The 19,245-nt window shown below is 52.2% G+C and overlaps 1 protein-coding gene across 4 annotated transcripts in view; it reads left to right on the plus strand.

Moving 5' to 3' along the window:
- Nucleotides 1-19,245, plus strand: part of GCN1 (GCN1 activator of EIF2AK4) — a 57,947-nt gene that overhangs the window by 27,766 nt on the left and 10,936 nt on the right. The window contains exons 26-48 of one of the 4 annotated variants that reach the window (XM_044921229.1): nucleotides 35-216; nucleotides 1,296-1,376; nucleotides 1,736-1,879; nucleotides 3,290-3,417; nucleotides 3,600-3,789; nucleotides 4,000-4,070; nucleotides 4,724-4,889; nucleotides 5,242-5,436; nucleotides 6,337-6,583; nucleotides 7,020-7,141; nucleotides 7,477-7,591; nucleotides 8,579-8,758; nucleotides 10,891-11,111; nucleotides 12,336-12,404; nucleotides 12,622-12,760; nucleotides 12,850-13,046; nucleotides 13,244-13,386; nucleotides 14,476-14,593; nucleotides 14,706-14,921; nucleotides 16,881-17,045; nucleotides 18,280-18,441; nucleotides 18,725-18,817; nucleotides 19,046-19,189. In XM_044921229.1, coding sequence (XP_044777164.1) covers nucleotides 35-216; nucleotides 1,296-1,376; nucleotides 1,736-1,879; nucleotides 3,290-3,417; nucleotides 3,600-3,789; nucleotides 4,000-4,070; nucleotides 4,724-4,889; nucleotides 5,242-5,436; nucleotides 6,337-6,583; nucleotides 7,020-7,141; nucleotides 7,477-7,591; nucleotides 8,579-8,758; nucleotides 10,891-11,111; nucleotides 12,336-12,404; nucleotides 12,622-12,760; nucleotides 12,850-13,046; nucleotides 13,244-13,386; nucleotides 14,476-14,593; nucleotides 14,706-14,921; nucleotides 16,881-17,045; nucleotides 18,280-18,441; nucleotides 18,725-18,817; nucleotides 19,046-19,189 — 3,488 coding nt within the window. The remainder of the gene's footprint in view (nucleotides 1-34; nucleotides 217-1,295; nucleotides 1,377-1,735; nucleotides 1,880-3,289; nucleotides 3,418-3,599; nucleotides 3,790-3,999; nucleotides 4,071-4,723; nucleotides 4,890-5,241; nucleotides 5,437-6,336; nucleotides 6,584-7,019; nucleotides 7,142-7,476; nucleotides 7,592-8,578; nucleotides 8,759-10,890; nucleotides 11,112-12,335; nucleotides 12,405-12,621; nucleotides 12,761-12,849; nucleotides 13,047-13,243; nucleotides 13,387-14,475; nucleotides 14,594-14,705; nucleotides 14,922-16,880; nucleotides 17,046-18,279; nucleotides 18,442-18,724; nucleotides 18,818-19,045; nucleotides 19,190-19,245) is intronic. The other 3 variants (XM_044921230.1, XM_044921231.1, XM_044921232.1) reach the window with 3 other exon arrangements.

Here is a 19,245-nt window from a genome sequence, read left to right on the forward strand (position 1 = left end):
ATGCCTGCAAGATTGTGTCTGCTTGCTCTCACAGGTGCCGCGCCCCTGTCTGCACCAGCCTTCTCCTTAGTCTTCCCGTTTCTAAAGATGGTGCTGACTGAGATGCCCCACCACAGCGAGGAGGAGGAGGAGCGCATGGCCCAAATTCTTCAGATACTCACCGTCCATGCCCAGCTGAGGGCCTCACCCAGCAACCCCCCTGGGCATGTGGACGAGGTTGGCAGGGGAGCTCGGCTCTACCCTTGGCTTGGAGAAGGGGGGTCAGGGAGGCAGGGGCTCTCCACGCTTCCTGGCCCATCAGCAGTTCTGGTGGGGTCGTAGACTGTGGGCATGTATCTATAGCAGCATCCAAGTGTTCTCTTTAGTGCAGCACTCACGGCCTCAAAGAAGCTTATAGGTCTCCTGAGAGCTTCTGACCTGGAGAAGTTGAAGGATTTTGTAGCAATTTATTGTGTTAGTTTTTTTTCTAACTCCGAAGATAATGCTGATCACTCTGCCTTTGACTTGCTTGTGATTATGAGATTGGACCTCATTCACTGAAGGGTTTCCTTCTTAATAGATTATGTTCTGAAAATGTGCCAAATTAATGCATGTATATGTTTAAAAATTCTAAGAACACAGAAACAAAACAAAAAAAAGGAAATACAGCCCCACACAGTAAGGCAAAAATGGATCGCCCTGCTTCTTTCATATGACCATATACTCTGGTCTTCTCTCATGCCAGTGGCTTCGCAGGCTGTGTAGGGTTCTACGCTGTGGGGCACATGTTTCAGTTAACTCTTTACCTGTTGATATTTTAAGGTTGTTTCCAACTCCTCCCTGTTGTGAACAGCACCGTGGTGTGCCCCCCTGTGCACCTGCATGAGCATTCCGCAGGACATGTTCTCAGGCTTGGAGTTACTAGGTTATGCAGCACATTCTGAGCTATGCCCTCACCGAGAGTTCCCATCTCTCCTTACCTAACACAGCCTCAGATTGTAATTAACCTTGCCAAGGATGGGTAAAAGAACAATATCCCATTTTATTTTGCGCTTCTCTCCTGCTTGTAAAGTTAAGTATCCCTGTGTTTAGGGGCCATCTGCATTTCAGGTTGTGTGAATTTCAGGTTCATTTCAGAATGTGTTTGCTTGGGAGTCCCAGAGGATGGTGGCTGACTGGGGTTGGCTCGCATGGAGTTAGTGGTAAACCTGACAGGGTTTCCCTGTGGGTGAGAGGATGCTGCTGCTCGTGCTGCCAGGCGTGGTTACAGACCTTCCCCAGAGCCTCACCCTGCCTTACCTGCTGTTCTCTCTCAGAATGGCCCGGAGCTGCTGCCTCGAGTGGCCATGCTGCGCCTTCTGACTTGGGTGATCGGGACGGGCTCTCCCCGCCTACAGGTGATCTGGATTTCAGCTGGCTGTTGCTGCACCTCAGTTTGTGACCCTGAGCTCAGGGCCCAGTGCTTGGGGTTGAGTCCTAGTTCTCTTTCTCAGCCCTCACTTTTGGATTTGAGCTAAAGGGCTGCTTTTAAGAGAGCCAGCCTGAACATTCTCAGCTAGTGAGGGGTTCTGCTTAGGGCCTGCCACTGGCCTGGGCTGGAGCCCGGGGGGGACTTGGCCCCACTAGGGCTTCGGGGTGGGCTTTCTCAGTTCAGATCCCTCTCTGGGCCCCTCAGCCTATTGCCTGGCCTCCTGTCTGACCCCATAGAAGTAAATAATATGCTGAACTGAGCCCAGCGCATCAATGTCGTCCTCAGGTTCTGGCTTCAGACACCCTGACCACCCTTTGTGCCAGCAGCAGTGGCAAAGACAGCTGTGCCTTCGCAGAGCAGGAGGAGGTAGACGTGCTGCTCTGTGCCTTGCAGTCCCCTTGTGCCAGCGTGCGGGACACCGCGCTCCGGGTATGCGCCCACTCCCTTGCGTGGCCGGTGGTACTCCGTGTTCCTCAGTGCAAGTGTTTGAACTGCATGAGGGACATTCTTTCAAATGATGCCATCAAATGATGATGGGAGATGCCTCACATCTGCACCTCTGTGTCCTGGAGACAAAGAGAAGAGGTCACGGGGTGGGTCAGGATCATTCCAGGAAGGGGGACAACAACTGTCCCAACTGTCACAGCGTGTCACTGGCTATTTTTGTCTTTACCTTGGAAGACTTCACCTGGTTTTATATATATATATATAAATTTTAGAGAAACAGAGAGAGAGAGAGAGAGTGGGGAGGGGCAGAGGAAGAGGGGGAGAGAGAATCGTAAGCAGGCTCCATGCTTAGCGTCGAGCCGGACATGGGGCTCAGTCTCAGAACCCTGAGATCATGACCTGAGCTGAAACCAAGAGTCAGATGCTTAACTGGCTGAGCCACCCAGTGCCCCAGCTTCACCTGTTTTCTAAAATGGAAGGTGGGTCTCTTGGTACTTCTATAGATAGATAAGATTCAGAGTGTTAGTTTGTTTTTTCAACCTGTCACCTTGTACTTGGCTTTTCTTGGTGCTTTTGGACCAAAAACTAAAGGATCCCCTTGGAGTATGAGACAGGGCTTCCCGAATGCCAGTCTGCAGCTCCTTGCTATCAATCTCTGACAGTTTTCACTGGCTCTTGGCAAAATGTGGAAAACAATAGCAGTGTGGCAAATTTTTCTTAAAGACAAAGGGAATGTCCTTTTTCTAAAGTTTTGTCTTGCATATTGAGAGTTAAGTTTTTTAATTTTACGTTAAAAAAGATTCCACCACCATATGCCCATCATCTCTCAAAGAAAAAGCTGTGTGAAGAGCCAGAGCCGCTAACAAGTTGAGCTGAGGCCAGGCACTCCCTAGCACTGGTCGTGCTGTCCAGTGTGCTTTGTGCAGTGATGGGAATATTTTATATCTGTGCTGTCCAGTGTGGTAGCCACGAGCCAATGTGTGTGGCTGTCGAGCACTTAAAAATGTGGCTGGTGGGGCGCCTGGGTGGCTCAGTCGTTAAGCGTCTGCCTTCGGCTCAGGTCATGATCCCGGGGTCCTGGGATCGAGCCCCGCATCGGGCTCCCTGCTCAGCGGGAGGCCTGCTTCTCCCTCTCCCACTCCCCCTGCTTGTGTTCCCTCTCTGGCTATCTCTCTCTCTGTCAAATAAATAAATAAAATCTTTAAAAAAAAAAAAATGTGGCTGGTGTGACTGAGGAACTTAGAGTTTGTTTTAATTGATTTAATTTTGAAGATCCACATGCGGCTGGTGGCTAGGTTTTGGATAGTACAGGCTTAGAGGAAGGTGAAGAGACAGGTCAGAAGCTCTTGCAAAAAGTCACGCCTCACTCAGTTCCATCTCACCCCCTCTCAGGGGCTGATGGAACTCCACATGGTATTGCCAGCGCCTGACACCGACGAGAAGAATGGCCTGAACCTTCTGCGGAGGCTCTGGGTGGTCAAGTTTGACAAGGAGGAGGAGATCCGGAAGCTGGCTGAGAGGTGAGAACCCCTGGAAGATTGTTTTGGTTTTTTCTTTTTCCTGCTCTATTGTCTCTCCCCTTAGGAAAAAACCGGACACAGAGTGCTCAGCCTACAGCAAGAGAAGGGCTGGGTGGTCGGGTTTGGCAGGGTGGGTGCTGCAGATCTTTATCTGACTAGTCCCTGTCTTTGGTCTGCTACAGGCTCTGGTCAACGATGGGCCTAGATCTGCAGCCAGATCTCTGCTCCTTGCTGATCGACGATGTCATCTATCACGAGGCAGCTGTGAGGCAGGCTGGGGCCGAAGCCCTCTCCCAAGCTGTGGCCCGGTACCAGCGGCAGGCAGCAGAGGTTATGGGCAGACTCATGGAGATCTACCAGGAGAAGCTCTATGTGAGTGGCCTGTGCACCCTGCTGCGGGCTGGGCCAGGGGAGGGTGGGTTGGACTCTGTGTGGCCTCTGACCTGCTCCAGACAGGAGTCTTGGAGCTCACTGTGGCCCAGGGTGGCTGTGACTGATCTCCCGCCTCACAGCTGGTTGGATGGCTCGCCCGGCTCGGCTGGGGAGAGCACCACAGTGCATTTATCAGCCTGTCTATTGCAGCGGCCACCCCCAGTGCTGGATGCCTTGGGACGCGTTATCTCCGAATCTCCTCCAGATCAGTGGGAAGCCAGGTATAACAGCCATTGCAGTCCTGTTCTACTCAGAGCTTTCTGAGATGCCGCAGGTTGGCCGGGCTGGGTGCTGAGAGGAGGTAGTGTGGAGTCATGGGGCAGTTGAAGGACAGGGCAAGACCTCGCTCTGAGTCAGAGGGACCTGAGTTCAAGTCCTGGCTTCTCCTGGGCTAGCTGAGTGACTTTGGGCAGTTTTCTCCTTTCCTCCCAGCTTCTGTTTCCTCAGAGGTCCCTGGACTTTTTTACTGTCCTCTAGCTGAAAAGGATAGTAGCGCTTTGCCTTTGTAGAGTAGGTTTACTTCCGAGTGCCTTCACATTTGGTTCTTTTACCTCTCCCCTCCTGTGGCCTGCCCTGGAGGTAGAAGGGTAGGCATTGCACTCAACATGTGGAGAAACAGAGGCAGAGCTGGTCCCTGCCCAAGGTCATCCTGTAGGAGGTAAACTCTGGGCAGATGGCAGGTCTCCATTTGATAAATGGGTTGTTGAGACTGTTGTGTAGACTGGTGAGTAAGCACCAGGTAGTGGGCTCCACGCTGTGCTTTGCACCCCAGAGGGAGCTGCTGCAGGCTCCCTTGCCTTGTGGCATAGATCCTACCAGCAGAGGAGGCCCCTGGCCAGCCCTCGCCCCCTGACAGGCTCCCCCTTCTTCCCAGGTGTGGCTTGGCTTTGGCCCTGAACAAGCTCTCCCAGTGTTTGGACAGCTCTCAGGTGAAGCCCCTCTTTCAGTTTTTTGTCCCTGATGCCCTCAACGACCGAAACCCAGATGTCCGGAAGTGTATGTTAGATGCAGCCCTCGCGACGCTCAACGCCCACGGGAAGGTGAGAGATCTCAGCCAGCGGAGGGGGTGGGGAGCGGGCTGGGCCAGGGCAGGAGGTAGTGCTGAGCAGGACTGAGCAGAGAGGCTGAGCGCCAGGGGGCCTGGCTGGGTACTGGCCCCCATGGAAAATTTCATTTTCTTTTGAGCCAAAAAGACCCCATAAGGGTGTTAAATTCTTCTAAGTCTGCTGCATTCCTGCCAGAAAACTGGGAAACCCGCTGGCATCGCTGGCTGGCTTGTCGGGATGCCGGTCCCGGAGCCAGACTCGGGCTCGGTCGTCAGGGCAGAGACCGTCATCCCCAGACGCTGGCTGTAGGATTGACGTGAGGCTCTGGGCGGGCTTGGCTTTCCAGGAGAACGTCAACTCGCTGCTGCCGGTGTTCGAGGAGTTCCTGAAGAACGCGCCCAACGATGCTAGCTACGACGCCGTGCGGCAGAGTGTGGTGGTCCTCATGGGCTCTCTGGCCAAGCACCTGGACAAGAGCGACCCCAAAGTGAAACCCATTGTTGCCAAGCTCATCGCCGCCCTCTCGACCCCCTCCCAGCAGGTACCCGCCTCCTGGCTGGGGAATCGGGACTGACTGCAGGTGTGCAGCGGGGTGCTAGGGCAAGCTGGGGATCAGGGCCCGGAAGGCCTAGTTCTCAGCAAGTAGTCATCCTCTCTCTTAGGGCAGCCTACTTTATGGTTAAGAGCACCCAAGACTAACAGTCTTTTTTTTTGCACTTAGTACAAACCCAGCACTGGGGATACCAAGATTAAAAAAGAAAAGAAAAGAAAAAGAAACGATGGCTCCCTCTGCTGAGCTTTCCCTGATACTCTGCGTTCTTTACACACTTCAGGGGCCTTTTAGTGTAGTCTCCAAGCCATAGTGCAAGGATTGTTGTTTTCTTTTTGGAAAAACATCTGTATATATTTCTCCCTTCTCCCCTCCCAAAATGACTTGCATTTTGGATCACCCAGATTGTGTCAAATGCAGGTTTACAAAACTGTGGTTAAATAAATTTGAAAACTCCCCTGCAAGGGGTCCGCCTGGCCTTCTGGCAACGCAGCGCCTGGCTATACTCTCATCGGGCTTCATGAGCTGTGGCTGAAAGGCAGAAGCGCTTGGTTTGGGCCTGGCCCTGTAAGGCAAGGCTGAATTCCCCTTGTGACTGACAAGTTAGAAAACTGAAAGCCTTGGGCCATTTTTAAGCAGGTTCAGTAACACACTTCTCTCTAGATCTTTCTATGTGAGTGGGTCTTGCGGGAGTTTTCTCTCACTGGACCAGGCTTTACGGATGTGGTGCACACCGTGACAGAGCCCGTGTCACCCACGGGCCTATAACGCTGCTCGCTTGTCTGACAGGCCATGGCCGAGGTGGGGCTTGGGGACATCTAGTGGTGAGGCGCCATGTGGGGACCGGCTGTGGCTGAGCGGCGGCACTGACGGGGCAGGCCCCTCCCGTAGGTCCAGGAGTCCGTGGCCAGCTGCTTGCCCCCTCTCGTGCCAGCCATCAGAGAGGACGCGGGCGGGATGATCCAGAGACTGATGCAGCAGCTGCTGGAGTCCGACAGGTATGCCGAACGCAGAGGGGCTGCCTACGGGCTGGCGGGCCTGGTGAAGGGCCTGGGCATCCTGTCGCTGAAACAGCAGGAGATGATGGCTGCGCTGACCGACGCCATCCAGGACAAGAAGAACTTCCGCCGGCGAGAGGGTAAGTGTGTCTGAGCTTGGGGCCGCCCAGGGTGGGAAGTCGGTCCCCAAGGCTGCTGGAGGAAGGAGTCTCTTCTTTCCCTCCCCACTGGAGGCCTGGTGTGTGTGTGTTTGTGTGTGCGTGTGTGTGTGCGTGTGTGCGCGCATTGTGGGGGCAGATGGTGTCACCTCTTCCATCCTGGCCTTGCTGAGGTGGCCTGGACTCTCTTCTTTCTCACTCAGCTGAGAGAGAATTGGCCTTACTAGCAGTTAGTGCCAAGAAGTGACAGACACTGCCCTGGTGTCTCCTCCTCTCTGCTCAACCATGCCCATGCTCTCTGCTCCCTCATGGGGCAGCCACTGTAGTCTCACAACTGCCTTGAGTGTTTCCAGAGGCTGCGGAGATGGCAGGGATGTGAGCCCGTGGCTGTTTCCAGCTGTCCCGCCTTCTCCCCCAGGAGCCCTCTTTGCCTTCGAGATGCTCTGCACCATGCTGGGGAAGCTCTTCGAGCCCTACGTGGTTCACGTGCTGCCCCATCTGTTGCTGTGCTTCGGGGATGGGAACCAGTATGTGCGTGAGGTAGGTCCTGAGAATGCACGTGAGATCCGCCGCCGGCCGGGGCTGCTGCTGGCCGTGGGTCTCAGCCTGGGGGCTGAGGGGGTGCACAGGCCCACTGCTGGAACCCCTCCGCCTGTACCTTGGGTACCAGTTACTGGTACGGACTCCTCTGATTCCCAGTAAAGCACTGCCGCTCTGTGAGATGAGAAACTCTCCTCAGCTGTGTCTGTAGGCCCCGGCACAAGGTCTGACCCCCCAGTCAGTGTTGGTCACCAGGGGGAGCATTTGGACAGGCATCAGGCCTTGACCCTTGCTTGGGCAAGGAGGCCCCTGAATGCCTTTTCTCCTCCCTTGAGGCTGCAGATGATTGTGCCAAGGCTGTGATGAGCAACCTGAGTGCTCACGGGGTGAAGCTGGTGCTCCCCTCCTTACTGGCTGCCCTGGAGGAGGAATCCTGGAGGACCAAGGCTGGTAAGGCCGTTCCCTTCGGTGTCTCTGTCCCATCCTCCTTTTCTGAAGACTGCCCTTGCAGGGATCTGGGGAGCCATCCAGGGATCCTGTCCTGTGCGTGTGTGCTCCCCAGACCATGGACAAGGCCAAGACCCTCTGAGCCATCAGGCAGCTCAGTCTTTCAATAATTTGTGTGCTTTCATGCAAAGAGCAGGCCTCTGGTGGGTGCCGTAGCCCTAAGTGAGGAAGTCCCAGAGCTTTAAAGTTAGTTTGTGGCAACTTCTGTGACTTTAAAGCTTTTTTCCCCCCATTAAGCCCCTTTTTAAAAATAGAATCGGGGCGCCTGGGTGGCTCAGTCGTTAAGTGTCTGCCTTTGGCTCAGGTCATGATCCCAGGGTCCTGGGATCGAGTCCCACATCGGGCTCCCTGCTCGGCGGGGAGCCTGCTTCTCCCTCTCCCACTCCTCCTGCTTGTGTTCCCTCTCTCGTTATGTCTCTCTCTGTCAAAAAAAAAATTAAAAAAAAAAATTAAAAAATAAAAATAGAATCTTCTTTGGTATCCTAATACACAAAACAGATTCAAGCAGAGCTGCTCTGATTTGGGCAGGGTCAAGATCTGGGGCCCTCCCACTCAGTCCTTCAGGTTCCACACTGCAGTTTTAAAAATCACAGATCTAAATGAGTTTTTTCAAATATGGGTAAAGAAACTAGGCCAGAGAAATTCAGTGAATTGGCCTTGGGTCACCACCAGGGCTCAGTGAGGTCTTCCCCCATCCTGGTTTTGCCTCTTTTCCCCGCACCACCCTGCATCACCCCCAGAATGCCATGGCTCAGCAGGCCTCAGGAGCATTGTGCTCGCTCTGCTGGAGCCCCCCCTCCCCCCCCGGAACTGCTTTAGCACAGTCTGCAGAGGGGCAGGCTGGTTGTCCCTTGCCCAGGCAGCCGGCACAAGTGGCTCCCTGGCCTGTGCTCAGTGATTCCATGCTGGGCCTATGTCTGCCATCCGCAGGGTCGGTGGAGCTGCTCGGGGCAATGGCATACTGTGCTCCCAAGCAGCTGTCATCCTGCCTGCCCAACATCGTGCCCAAGCTTACGGAGGTGCTCACTGACTCCCACGTCAAAGTGCAGAAGGCCGGACAGCAGGCCCTGAGGCAGATCGGCTCCGTCATCAGGAATCCGGAGATCCTGGGTACACTTCTCCCATGAGGGCCCTGGCCCTGGCTCCTCCTCCCATCCCTGGACACTGCAGGGAATGTGCATTCAGCAAAGATTTTTGCCCTCTGAGGACAGATATATTCACATTGAAATAACCTCTAAATTCTGGAAAACCCTTTTTCTAGGATAGTTAGTGGGAAGTAGTTTGGAAGCAGTTTTGCCACTGGTCTAGAGCAATCATCTCTGACTGCACAGATAGGGAACCTGGGTCAGAAGCAGCCTGACTCAGAGAGCTCGGTGCCCTAAGCTGAGCCCTGAGGTCAACAGAATTGAATGACATGCTCTGGACCACATCAGCATCACACATTCTTTGGAAACTTTCTATTCTGTCTCATTCCTGAAGATGTGTGATAGAGGGGAAGCTTAAGGAAGGGTTATTTCCCTTAACGGTGCTCTTTAGTGTGGTTCTTGATGGAGTGATGGCAGCAGGTTGATTTCTAGAAACAAAACCCAGCAGCCACCTCACCCAGCATGTCACTTGTTAAATGTTAAGCTTCAGTGTGGAACATAGGTAATTGTTCAGTGTAGTTCAGCTAGAGTGTTAACCAGACTTTTCTTCATTCAGAAAATGATGTTTCTTATTTGCGTGTTTTTGTTTTTCAAGGGATGAACAGGTATCCTTGGGTTTTACTGTTTTTCATAATGTCCAGCAGCCCTGGGGATTCCTAGGGCTGGGAACAGTTTCAGTATCTATCAAATGAGGGGAAGTGCTTTTCGTTTTTGGGAATCCAGCATGGATTTTTTTTTTTTTTTTAATTGAGATATGATTTGCAAAATGTTAAAATCACTTTTAAAAAATTTATACAGTTCAGTGGGTTTTTTGTTTTTTGTTTTTTTCTTATTCACAAAATTACATACACATCACCACTGTCTAGTTCCAGGGCATTTTCCTCACCGCAGAAAGAAACCCTATACCTGTTAGCATTCACTCTCATTTCCTTCCCTACCTCTGGGCCCTGACAACCACTACTCTGTTTTCTGTTTCTTTGGGCTTGCCTGTTGTGGACACTTCATGTGGTGGGATCATCTGTGGCTAGCTTCTTGAGCTTAGCATCATGTTTTCAAGGTTCATCCCGATAATCCATCATATGGATAGACCACATTTTGTTTATCAAGTCATCTGTTGATGAACGTTTGGATTGTTTCTGCATATTGGCTGTTCAGAGTAGTGCTGCTGTGAACATTTGTGTACAAGGTGGTTTTCTTTGTAGGAGTGTTCAGGTCTCTTGGTTAGATTCCTAGGAATGGAAAGTGCTGGGTCATGGTATGGTAACTGTCTGCCTTTCTGAGGAACTGCTAAATGTTTGCCAAATCGGGTGGATCATTTGACATTCCCAGTAGCAGTGTGTGAGAGTTCCCATTGCTGACACTGTTATTGTCTGTCTTTTTGGTTACAGCCACCCTTGTGGGTGTGAAGTGGCATCTCATTGTCGTTTTGATTTGCATTTCCCTAATGACTAAAGATGTTGAACGTCTTTTCATGGGCTTATTGGCCATTTGCATATCTTCTTTGGAGAACTATTAAAATCTTCTGTCCATTTTTTACTTGGGTTATTAGTGTTTTTTTTTTAAATTGTTGACCAGCATGGATCTTTATAGTGGTTGAATTCCCTGGGCTTGTGGAAAAGAGACGCCAGGTATTTCTCTTGGCAATTCTTTTGCTGGGCTGGCGGTGCTGACTTGGAGAGCTTGTTTGATCTGGGCTGGACTGCTCTGAGCATTCTGGGCTTCATTGCTACCACCCACTGGCTCAGTGGCCTTCGCTATCTCACAGCCAGACCACCCTGGGCTGCCGCTTCAGTAAGGAGACACGCGGTGCCCAAGCAGCGGTCCCGTGGAGGCTCTGCCCACTGAAGGTTGCCCCCAGTCGTCCTGCCAGATCAAGCTGCGCCATGCCTAGGGGTGATGGCTGCCACCTTCTTCCTCATGGAGCAAGGATTGCTCTTTGCAAGCAGGCTGGCTTCCATAGCCAGTGACTTGTGGGGCTCCGAGGAGGGGTATCCCCGGACTTCCTTCTCTTGTGACCCTCTGTAGTTCTGGGGACCCAGCGGCTTTGCTATGCCTGAGACTCGTATAAATTAGCCTTTCTCTTGTTTGGACATGCAGCCATTGCCCCAGTCCTGCTGGACGCCCTGACGGACCCCTCTAGGAAGACCCAGAAATGCTTGCAGACCCTGCTGGATACCAAGTTTGTCCACTTCATTGATGCCCCATCCTTGGCCCTCATCATGCCCATTGTACAGAGAGCCTTCCAGGACCGTTCCACGGACACGCGGAAGATGGCAGCCCAGATTATTGGCAACATGTACTCCCTGACAGACCAGAAGGTAGCAGCCCAACTGGGACTGGTATAGGACAGACCAGTAGATGCTGGTTTAGGGCACAAAGTCCCTGCCCACAGTAGACACGGGAGGGCTATGGGCTCTTGATCCCTGATTATGTTTAGGGGAAGAAGAGCAGTTTGGGGTGGAGGATAGAAATCTAGGCGCTCTGGCATCTTGCAGAGCACAGTTGTTCAGGTTCTTAGTAGCTCAGCCCCCAGATGCGGCCATGCCTGGGCCCTTTTACAGACCGAGGGGAGGAAAGGCCCCGCCTTGGCCTATGTTGGCAATGTGGCTGCTGCTTTGACTGATTGTAGTTCTCTTGTCGCAAGCATTTGCTTCTGTAAGCCTACAAATCAGAGGAAATTAGCCTAGTTTGAGAGATTTACTTGGTTTGTTTACGTACTCCCCGGGGCTTGCATGTGTGAGCTCATGGTCTCCCACAGTCATGCTTTGCTTGCTGAGGCTCTAGGCACAAGAGATGCAGTAGGCAAGTCATGTCAATCCTAGAGAATTTAGGAAATGGGAAAATTGGTGAAACAACTAATCATATCCATAGCCCTCCAACACTAAAACAATTACTGCTAATGTTTTTTATTACACTTACAAAATTATATTCCTGAACATAAGCTTATTTTTAAGTTACAATGAGTTATTCACAAAACTGGGGTTAATAGTTCTTTCATATTCCAACAAGTTTATATTCCATAACTTATATAATCTTGTTGTCGGTCCTATACTGTCCAAGGTTTTCTGCTATTTTAAATGATGCTGCAGTGAACATAAGGCTTTTTCTATATTTAAAACTGTTCCCTAAAGCTGAATGCTATACCAAGATACATAAACCTTGTAGGGTGAAGAATGGGAAGATGAAAACATTGTTCTGAAAGGAAAGTGCCAGAAATAATTTCCTAGATTCCAGAGGCTGGGCAGGCCTTGGTCCTGGGACAAGGGCAAGAGGAGGAAGAGCATTGAACCCTAGCTAGGGGTTCTTTCGACCTATTGAGGGTGGGCCTCGGGTCCCTCGTAGGTTTCCCAGGCAGTCACCTGGGGTCTCCAGGGAACCAGTCATGGGGGTTCCTTGCCAGGTGCCCATCCTTGCTGGCTCTGTGAGCAGCCCTGCTGAGCTCTCCTTGTCAGCAGAATGGTGAGGTCAGGGTCCACGGCAGAACCGGTCCAGAGGAAGCAGGAGCCAGACCTCCACCCGAGTCACCTCTTGTTTTGTTGCAGGACTTGGCTCCTTACCTGCCAAGTGTGACCCCTGGCCTGAAAGCCTCTCTTCTGGACCCTGTACCTGAGGTGAGCCTGGGAGGAGAAGGGGGGTGAGGGGTGGGGCAGGAACTCATTATTTTAGTCCACTCCTCAGAAGATTGATTCCTGAGAATTCCTTATAAGGTGCTTTTGCGTCTGTCCCGGAGAGGGGAGGAGACCCTAGGGGCCTCTCCCTGCTCCTCTGTGAGCACCTAGTTTTGAGACGCCGCAACTCCTCCTATCCTGGCTCTCGGTTCCCTGACAGGTGCGGACAGTGTCTGCAAAGGCTCTTGGGGCCATGGTGAAGGGCATGGGGGAGTCGTGCTTTGAGGACTTGCTGCCATGGCTGATGGAGACACTGACCTATGAGCAGAGCTCTGTGGATCGCTCGGGTGCTGCGCAAGGTGAGGCCAGGGCAGGCCCGGGGGCCAGATGGGGAATGCCAGCTAGGGGCCCTCTGATCCAGTGGGTTCATTCTGTCCTTTTGTTGCAGGTTTGGCCGAGGTCATGGCTGGCTTGGGGGTGGAGAAGTTGGAGAAGCTGATGCCAGAAATCGTGGCTACAGCCAGCAAAGTAGACATTGCACCCCACGTCCGAGATGGCTATATCATGATGTTCAACTACCTGCCCATCACCTTTGGGGACAAGTTCACTCCTTATGTGGGGCCCATCATCCCCTGTATCCTCAAAGTAGGCACTAGGGACCAGGCTGAGGGTAGCATTATGGGGTGGGGCAGGATGCACGTGCTCTTCTTGGAGTCAGGGCTCCCTGCCAGCTGGGACTGGGTGGCAAGAATCCTCATCCTGCTCTTCGGGGCATCCCATTTCCTTTGGGTCTGGTGCCTGGGGGCAAGTGGCCCTGGCTGACCCAGCCTCTGTGTGCACAGGCTCTTGCTGATGAGAACGAGTTCGTGCGGGACACTGCCCTGCGGGCGGGCCAGCGGGTCATCTCCATGTACGCCGAGACGGCCATCGCCCTGCTGCTGCCCCAGCTGGAGCAAGGCCTCTTTGATGATCTCTGGAGAATAAGGTAAGGTCTTGGGTGGAAAGACCCAGTGGCCCCGGCTTTGCATTTTGGGAACTCTGAGTGAGAAATGAGGAGTAGAATGTTGCCAAGAACTCTCTCAATGCTCTTAACCATTCAGTGACTCTCCAGTTTTGTGTAGCAGTATCTCTAACCTGATTCTCTTTTGGAAAGTTCTCTCTATTTAGTCCTTCAGTTTATATTAGGATTTTAAACACGAATGCTTTTTAATCTGGAAATTCGACTTCTGGGCAATTGATTCCAAGGACAAATTAGGTCAGGCACTTAAAGATATATGTAGAAGGATGTTTGTTGCAGTATGCTTTATCACTCAAAAAATTGGAATTTGGTTTAAAAAAAGCCGGCCCATCCGCATGGTGAGCTTTTATTCAGCCATTACAAAAAAATGGTATAAGAGGACTACATTAGCTGATGCACAAAGTGCCTCACCCTGTTGCTGACGGAACAGTGTAGGCCACAGCCCAGTGCCTGTGGTGCGGGCCCGCTTCCCACATCGGGTGGGAGTGTGTGTGTGTCTGTAGATGGCTGTGTGTGTGGAGTGTCACCAGACTATGAGGGGGGCTGCCTTGGTAGTGGGAGTTTGGGCAAATGTTTACACTCGCTTTGTGTTTTTCTGTGTTTTTTGAATCTGCCTTGAATAGGACTATGATTTTTGCAGTCATTAAAAATAATAAATCTAAAGTAATTTGAAGAGAAATAAGTTTATCCTTCTAGGCCTCTCCTTATGTGTCCAGTTCTGATGATCAGCATTCTTGGTTCCCTGTTAATGCTGCTTTCTGTACTCTCCCTCTTCTTCCTAACTTTTATTATAGAAATGTTCACATATGTTTTTTTTAAAAATGTTGATTTTTTCCATTACTAAAGTAATATATGTTCATTAGTAGAAAACTTGGGAACAGGATAATGTGGGGAAGTGTAAAGAAATGAAAAATGTCTGTAACGTCCCTCATTCCATGATAACCACCATGAATATTTTGGGTGCGCTTCCTTCCAGCGTCTTCTTTGCCCAGTGCTCAGTTGTGCCCCAAGACTGTCCCTTGTGGCTGTGTGACCTGTTTTTGGCATCCTCCTTAGGTTCAGCTCTGTTCAGCTGCTTGGGGATCTCCTGTTCCACATCTCTGGGGTCACCGGGAAGATGACCACAGAAACTGCCTCTGAAGATGATAACTTCGGAACTGCCCAATCCAACAAGGTGCACACCTTGAGTTGGCTTTCCGCCGTTGGTGATGGTAGGGATGTGCTCCAGCACTCGTGCTGTGGAGGCTTCACCACCCCGTGTTCTCCCTCCTTTCTCGCTGCTGCAGGCTATCATCACTGCCCTGGGCGTAGATCGGCGGAACCGGGTGTTGGCGGGGCTGTACATGGGCCGCTCAGACACCCAGCTGGTTGTGCGACAGGCATCTTTGCACGTCTGGAAGATTGTGGTCTCTAATACCCCCCGCACCTTGCGTGAGATCCTGCCCACTCTCTTTGGGCTGCTGCTGGGTTTCTTGGCCAGCACGTGTGCAGATAAGAGAACCGTAAGTTTCTGGACCTTGCTTCTGACCCAGCATCAGAGGCTAGGGTGCCTAGGGCCCCCTGTCTAAGAGGAGAACATTTACTTATTTATGTAGTCATTCAGCAGTTACCCTTAGAAAGAAAACAGCCAGATATTTTGCCTGCAAGTTGGATTTATTCAGGAATAGCAGAGAATTGCAGTCTGGGATATGTAAGCCATGGCAAAACTATAGGCAACTGTGGGGAACAAAGGAGTGGAATATTCTTTTACAGAGGGAAGGGGGTCTTCAGGAGGGCTGTTGGAAACAAAAAGTCTATTGGAGGAAACCAGGAGTTTGAAGTATAGTGACTGTTCATTGGCTGGGCTGTTCCCGGGGCAGGAGAAAAATCTCCCTTCATCCTGCTGGGCCAGTAAAATGTTTCTTCCTGTTCAGTCTGCAAGGTTCATCTTTTCCTGTGGGGTCTGCAGTTGATGAAGAGTTGTAGGGTATGGGAGTGCCCTGTTTTGGCCTCCTAACTCCTCCCCCACTTTTTTAAAAAAAAATTTATTTGCGAGCACACGTACAAGCACGTGGGGGGAGGGGCAGAGGGAGAGGGAGAGAGAAACTTCAGCAAACTTTGCGCTCAGTGTGGAGCCAACTCGGGGCTCCATCTCACGACCCTGAGATCAGCACCTGAGCCAAAACCAAGAGTCAGACACCTAACAGACTGCGCCATCCAGGCACCCCTCCTGACTCCGTTCTAAAGGAGGTTTTCTTTTGTTAATTTTCCCGCAACATGGGCGCCTGGGTGACTCGGTTGTTAAGCATCTGCCTTTGGCTCGGGTCATGATCCCAGGGTCCGGGGGTTGAGCCCCACATCGGGCTCTCTGCTCGGCAGGAAGCCTGCCTCTCTCTCTCCCCCTGCTTGTGTTCCTGCTCTCATTATCTCTCTCTCTGTCAAATAAATAAAATCTTAAAAATAAATAAATAAAATCTTTAAAAAAATTTTTTTCCCGCAACAAATATTTATTAAGCATCTACTATGTGCTAAGCAGGGCCTAAAACCTGGGGATATAATGGGGAAGAAAGGCAGCCGTATCCTCATCCTTGTGAGCTACACTCTGGTAGGGGAGATGGATGTTTATCAGATCATCACACAAGCAGATGTAAATGCAGTTATATAGTAAATGCTGCGTGAGCACCACAGATGCGGTAACAGGATTTTGACCAGCTGGGACGGGCAGGGGAAGCTGCTCAGGGGAAATGATGCTTGAGGTTAGAAGATGGTTAAGTACTGACCGGGTGAGGTATTGAGGAAAGCCTGTTCCACACTGAGGGAGGAGGGCTTTAGATGCAAGGGCAGGATGTGCAGAAGCCAACAGTAGAGGCTGGGCGGGGGCTGCTGGGTCTGGAATGAGAAATGGGGGTGAGGGTGTGAGCTGAGGCTGACCTGGGCGGGGGCGGAGCCGGGCCAGGTGGTTCTGTGGTTGGGAGGATGGGCCCAGCCTGGGCTCATGATTGCTTCTGCCAGTCTCCTTTGGCCCACTCCCAACCCCCATCCCTGGCAAGCAAACTACATATTTGGCCTAAAGAAGGGTTTGCATGAGGCCTCAGGGAAGATGGGGTTTTTTCCTTAAAAGCATTTGTGCCCATTTCAGCTCCCCTTGGGCAACAGTGCAGGGTTAAGTGACTTCTAGGCTCTGGTTATCAATTTAGGGAAACTGGCTCTTGACCAGGCATCATATGATGAGTTTCCTGTTCATATATAAGGTGCTAGTTCCTGCTTTAGGTTGTGTAGGTGTGTGTGACACAAAGAAATAATTGTGTTTTTTAGTGTTCTGCAAGCACCCCGGTGGCTCTTCAGGGCTAAGAGCATTTGGGGAAGTTAAGTCAGTGACTCACTGAAGTGTAGGAGGTTCCAGGGCCCTCTCTCTGGAGTTGCCTTCTGGGGACCCTGGGGTTTGCAGGGCATTGATGCTCTGGCTTGATCTCTGCTGACAGATTGCAGCAAGGACATTGGGCGATCTCGTCCGGAAGTTAGGGGAGAAAATCCTGCCCGAGATCATCCCCATCCTCGAGGAAGGCCTGAGGTCTCAGAAGAGCGATGAGAGGCAGGGCGTGTGCATTGGGCTGAGCGAGATCATGAAGTCCACCAGCCGGGATGCCGTGAGTGTCTTCTAAGGGCCCCAGAGGTGACCGGACGTGCAGGGCTGGCGGCAGGTTAGGGGAGAAGCTAGGGACACTTCATCCTCAGGTACATGTTGCTGGCAGTGGGGTTGGACTGGAGTTTCCTTGTTCGTTTCCCAGGCTAAGAATGAAGCAGTGTAGAGTCCTTGAGTGGCCCGAGGAAATTGGAGATGATCTTTTTCTCACCGATACTGAAGCTGCTTCAGATTAATCCCTTTTGTGTCACTACTGCAGTTCAGTTAAAATGTGTGGTGTCCTTGGCGGGGAAGGGAGAGCGTGCTGCACGCATGCGTGTCCTGGGGCTGCAGGAGCGGGAGGGCTGCACGCACTTTTACAAGGAGTGGAGCAGATGAGTGTAAGTACCTGGTGGGTGGAAACATGTCATTTCCGGCAGTGATACTGTCCCATAGCAGCCACATTTAGTGGGCTGGTGATCCTTGCCCTGAGCTTACTTTCTGAGGGTGATCCTCGGAACACTCCTGGGAAATGATTGAGCAGGCGTAGGACTCTCAGTTGGCATAAAAGCTGGGAAGTGGCGAGCCGGTCAGAAATGTAAGCACGTGGCCATTTGCTTAGCCTGAGCGAGCATCCTCCTCTGAGCTACTGACCCCTTCTCCTGTGTGTATCAGTGTAAGTATTACATTTGGGGGTTTACATTTGCAATTGTCACCAACTAGAGTTGTGATTCACTGAGTAGTTACTGAGTCCCCTCAAAGGCTGAGACCTTGCTGCCGGTGAGGCCGATACATAATCAGTCCTCTAATTTGTAGTGGGCTTTGGTTCGGGGGGGACTGGTTCTAAAGGGAGCAGAGCTATCTTCAGCCTCATGGTAGCCCCAAAGGTGTCACTGAGGAACAAGTGTTTGAGTTGAGTCTTGAAGGACTTGGAGTTTTCCAAGAGGATGAGCAAAGGAGAGAATCGGGGGGAGCGGGGTCACGCCATGCAGGGCCTTGCCGTAGGAAGGAGCTCTTATGGGAGATGGAGAGTATCTGGAGAGCTCACCTAAAAAATCAGGCTTCTCAGTTTTAGGCTGCATATCCTCTCTGCTTTTTTATACTTGCTCATTTTCACAGACTAGCTAAGTTAAAAGTCAAGCCAAGGGGGTCGGTGGTGGCCTGGCTGGGCCGGAGCTCCGGTCCTCTTCGGCGCCCCCTTCACAGGCTTCCGCCCCTTGGCTGCCTCTGCAAGGTACAGCGCACGGGTGCTGTTGCAGGTGCTGTACTTCTCGGAGTCCCTCGTACCCACAGCGAGGAAGGCTCTGTGTGACCCACTGGAGGAGGTCAGAGAGGCCGCGGCCAAGACCTTCGAGCAGCTGCACTCCACCATCGGCCACCAGGCTCTGGAGGACATTCTCCCATTTTTACTGAAGCAGCTGGTGAGTGGCTCTTCCACACACCTACCAGCTTGGCTTTCCTGTCTTTGTAGAAGCACAACGCAGGGGGCTTATTCTGCCAAGGCAGCCGCAGTGTGGGCCCCCGAGGGAGTGGGTGCAGCAGGCTCAGATTCGGCTCTGTGCTTCTCCTTCGACAGTAAGCAAATGTGGGTGCAGTGGGAAGGGAGGGAGGAAAGTGGTGAAGGAAGTTGGCAGTGGTTGGTCTAGACGGCCAGGGTGGGGACGGAGCCAGCTCCTCCGTTTTGCCTCTGATGTCTTTCTGCAGGATGATGAGGAAGTGTCAGAATTTGCCTTGGATGGCCTGAAGCAGGTTATGGCCATCAAGAGTCGTGTGGTGCTCCCCTACCTCGTGCCCAAGGTAAATCCCACCCTGCAGCAAGCCCCCTCTGGCCCAGAAACCACAGCCACGTGGTCATTCCTCAGCCTGCTGCGGAGACCTTTTCTGAGCTGAGATGCGGGGGGAGGCCGGAGGTGGGTGCTGGGGGCCCCGGAGCAGACATGGTGCCCAAGTAGCAGCTATGGGACCTCCCAGAGTGGCTCCCAGAGCGGGCCAGCGGTCACTGAACTGACCCTTGTCGTGCTGCAGCTGACCACTCCACCTGTCAACACCCGGGTGCTGGCTTTCCTTTCGTCTGTGGCCGGCGATGCCTTGACCCGTCACCTTGGAGTGATCCTCCCGGCCGTCATGTTGGCCCTGAAGGAGAAGCTCGGGACTCCGGACGAGCAGCTGGTGAGCGTCATGATTACCCCTGGCAGCTTCCGAACAGCCGTCCTGGCCTGCCCCGG

This window comes from Neomonachus schauinslandi, chromosome 14 (genome assembly GCF_002201575.2).
Source record: "Neomonachus schauinslandi chromosome 14, ASM220157v2, whole genome shotgun sequence".
NCBI classification, from domain to species: Eukaryota; Metazoa; Chordata; class Mammalia; order Carnivora; family Phocidae; genus Neomonachus; species Neomonachus schauinslandi.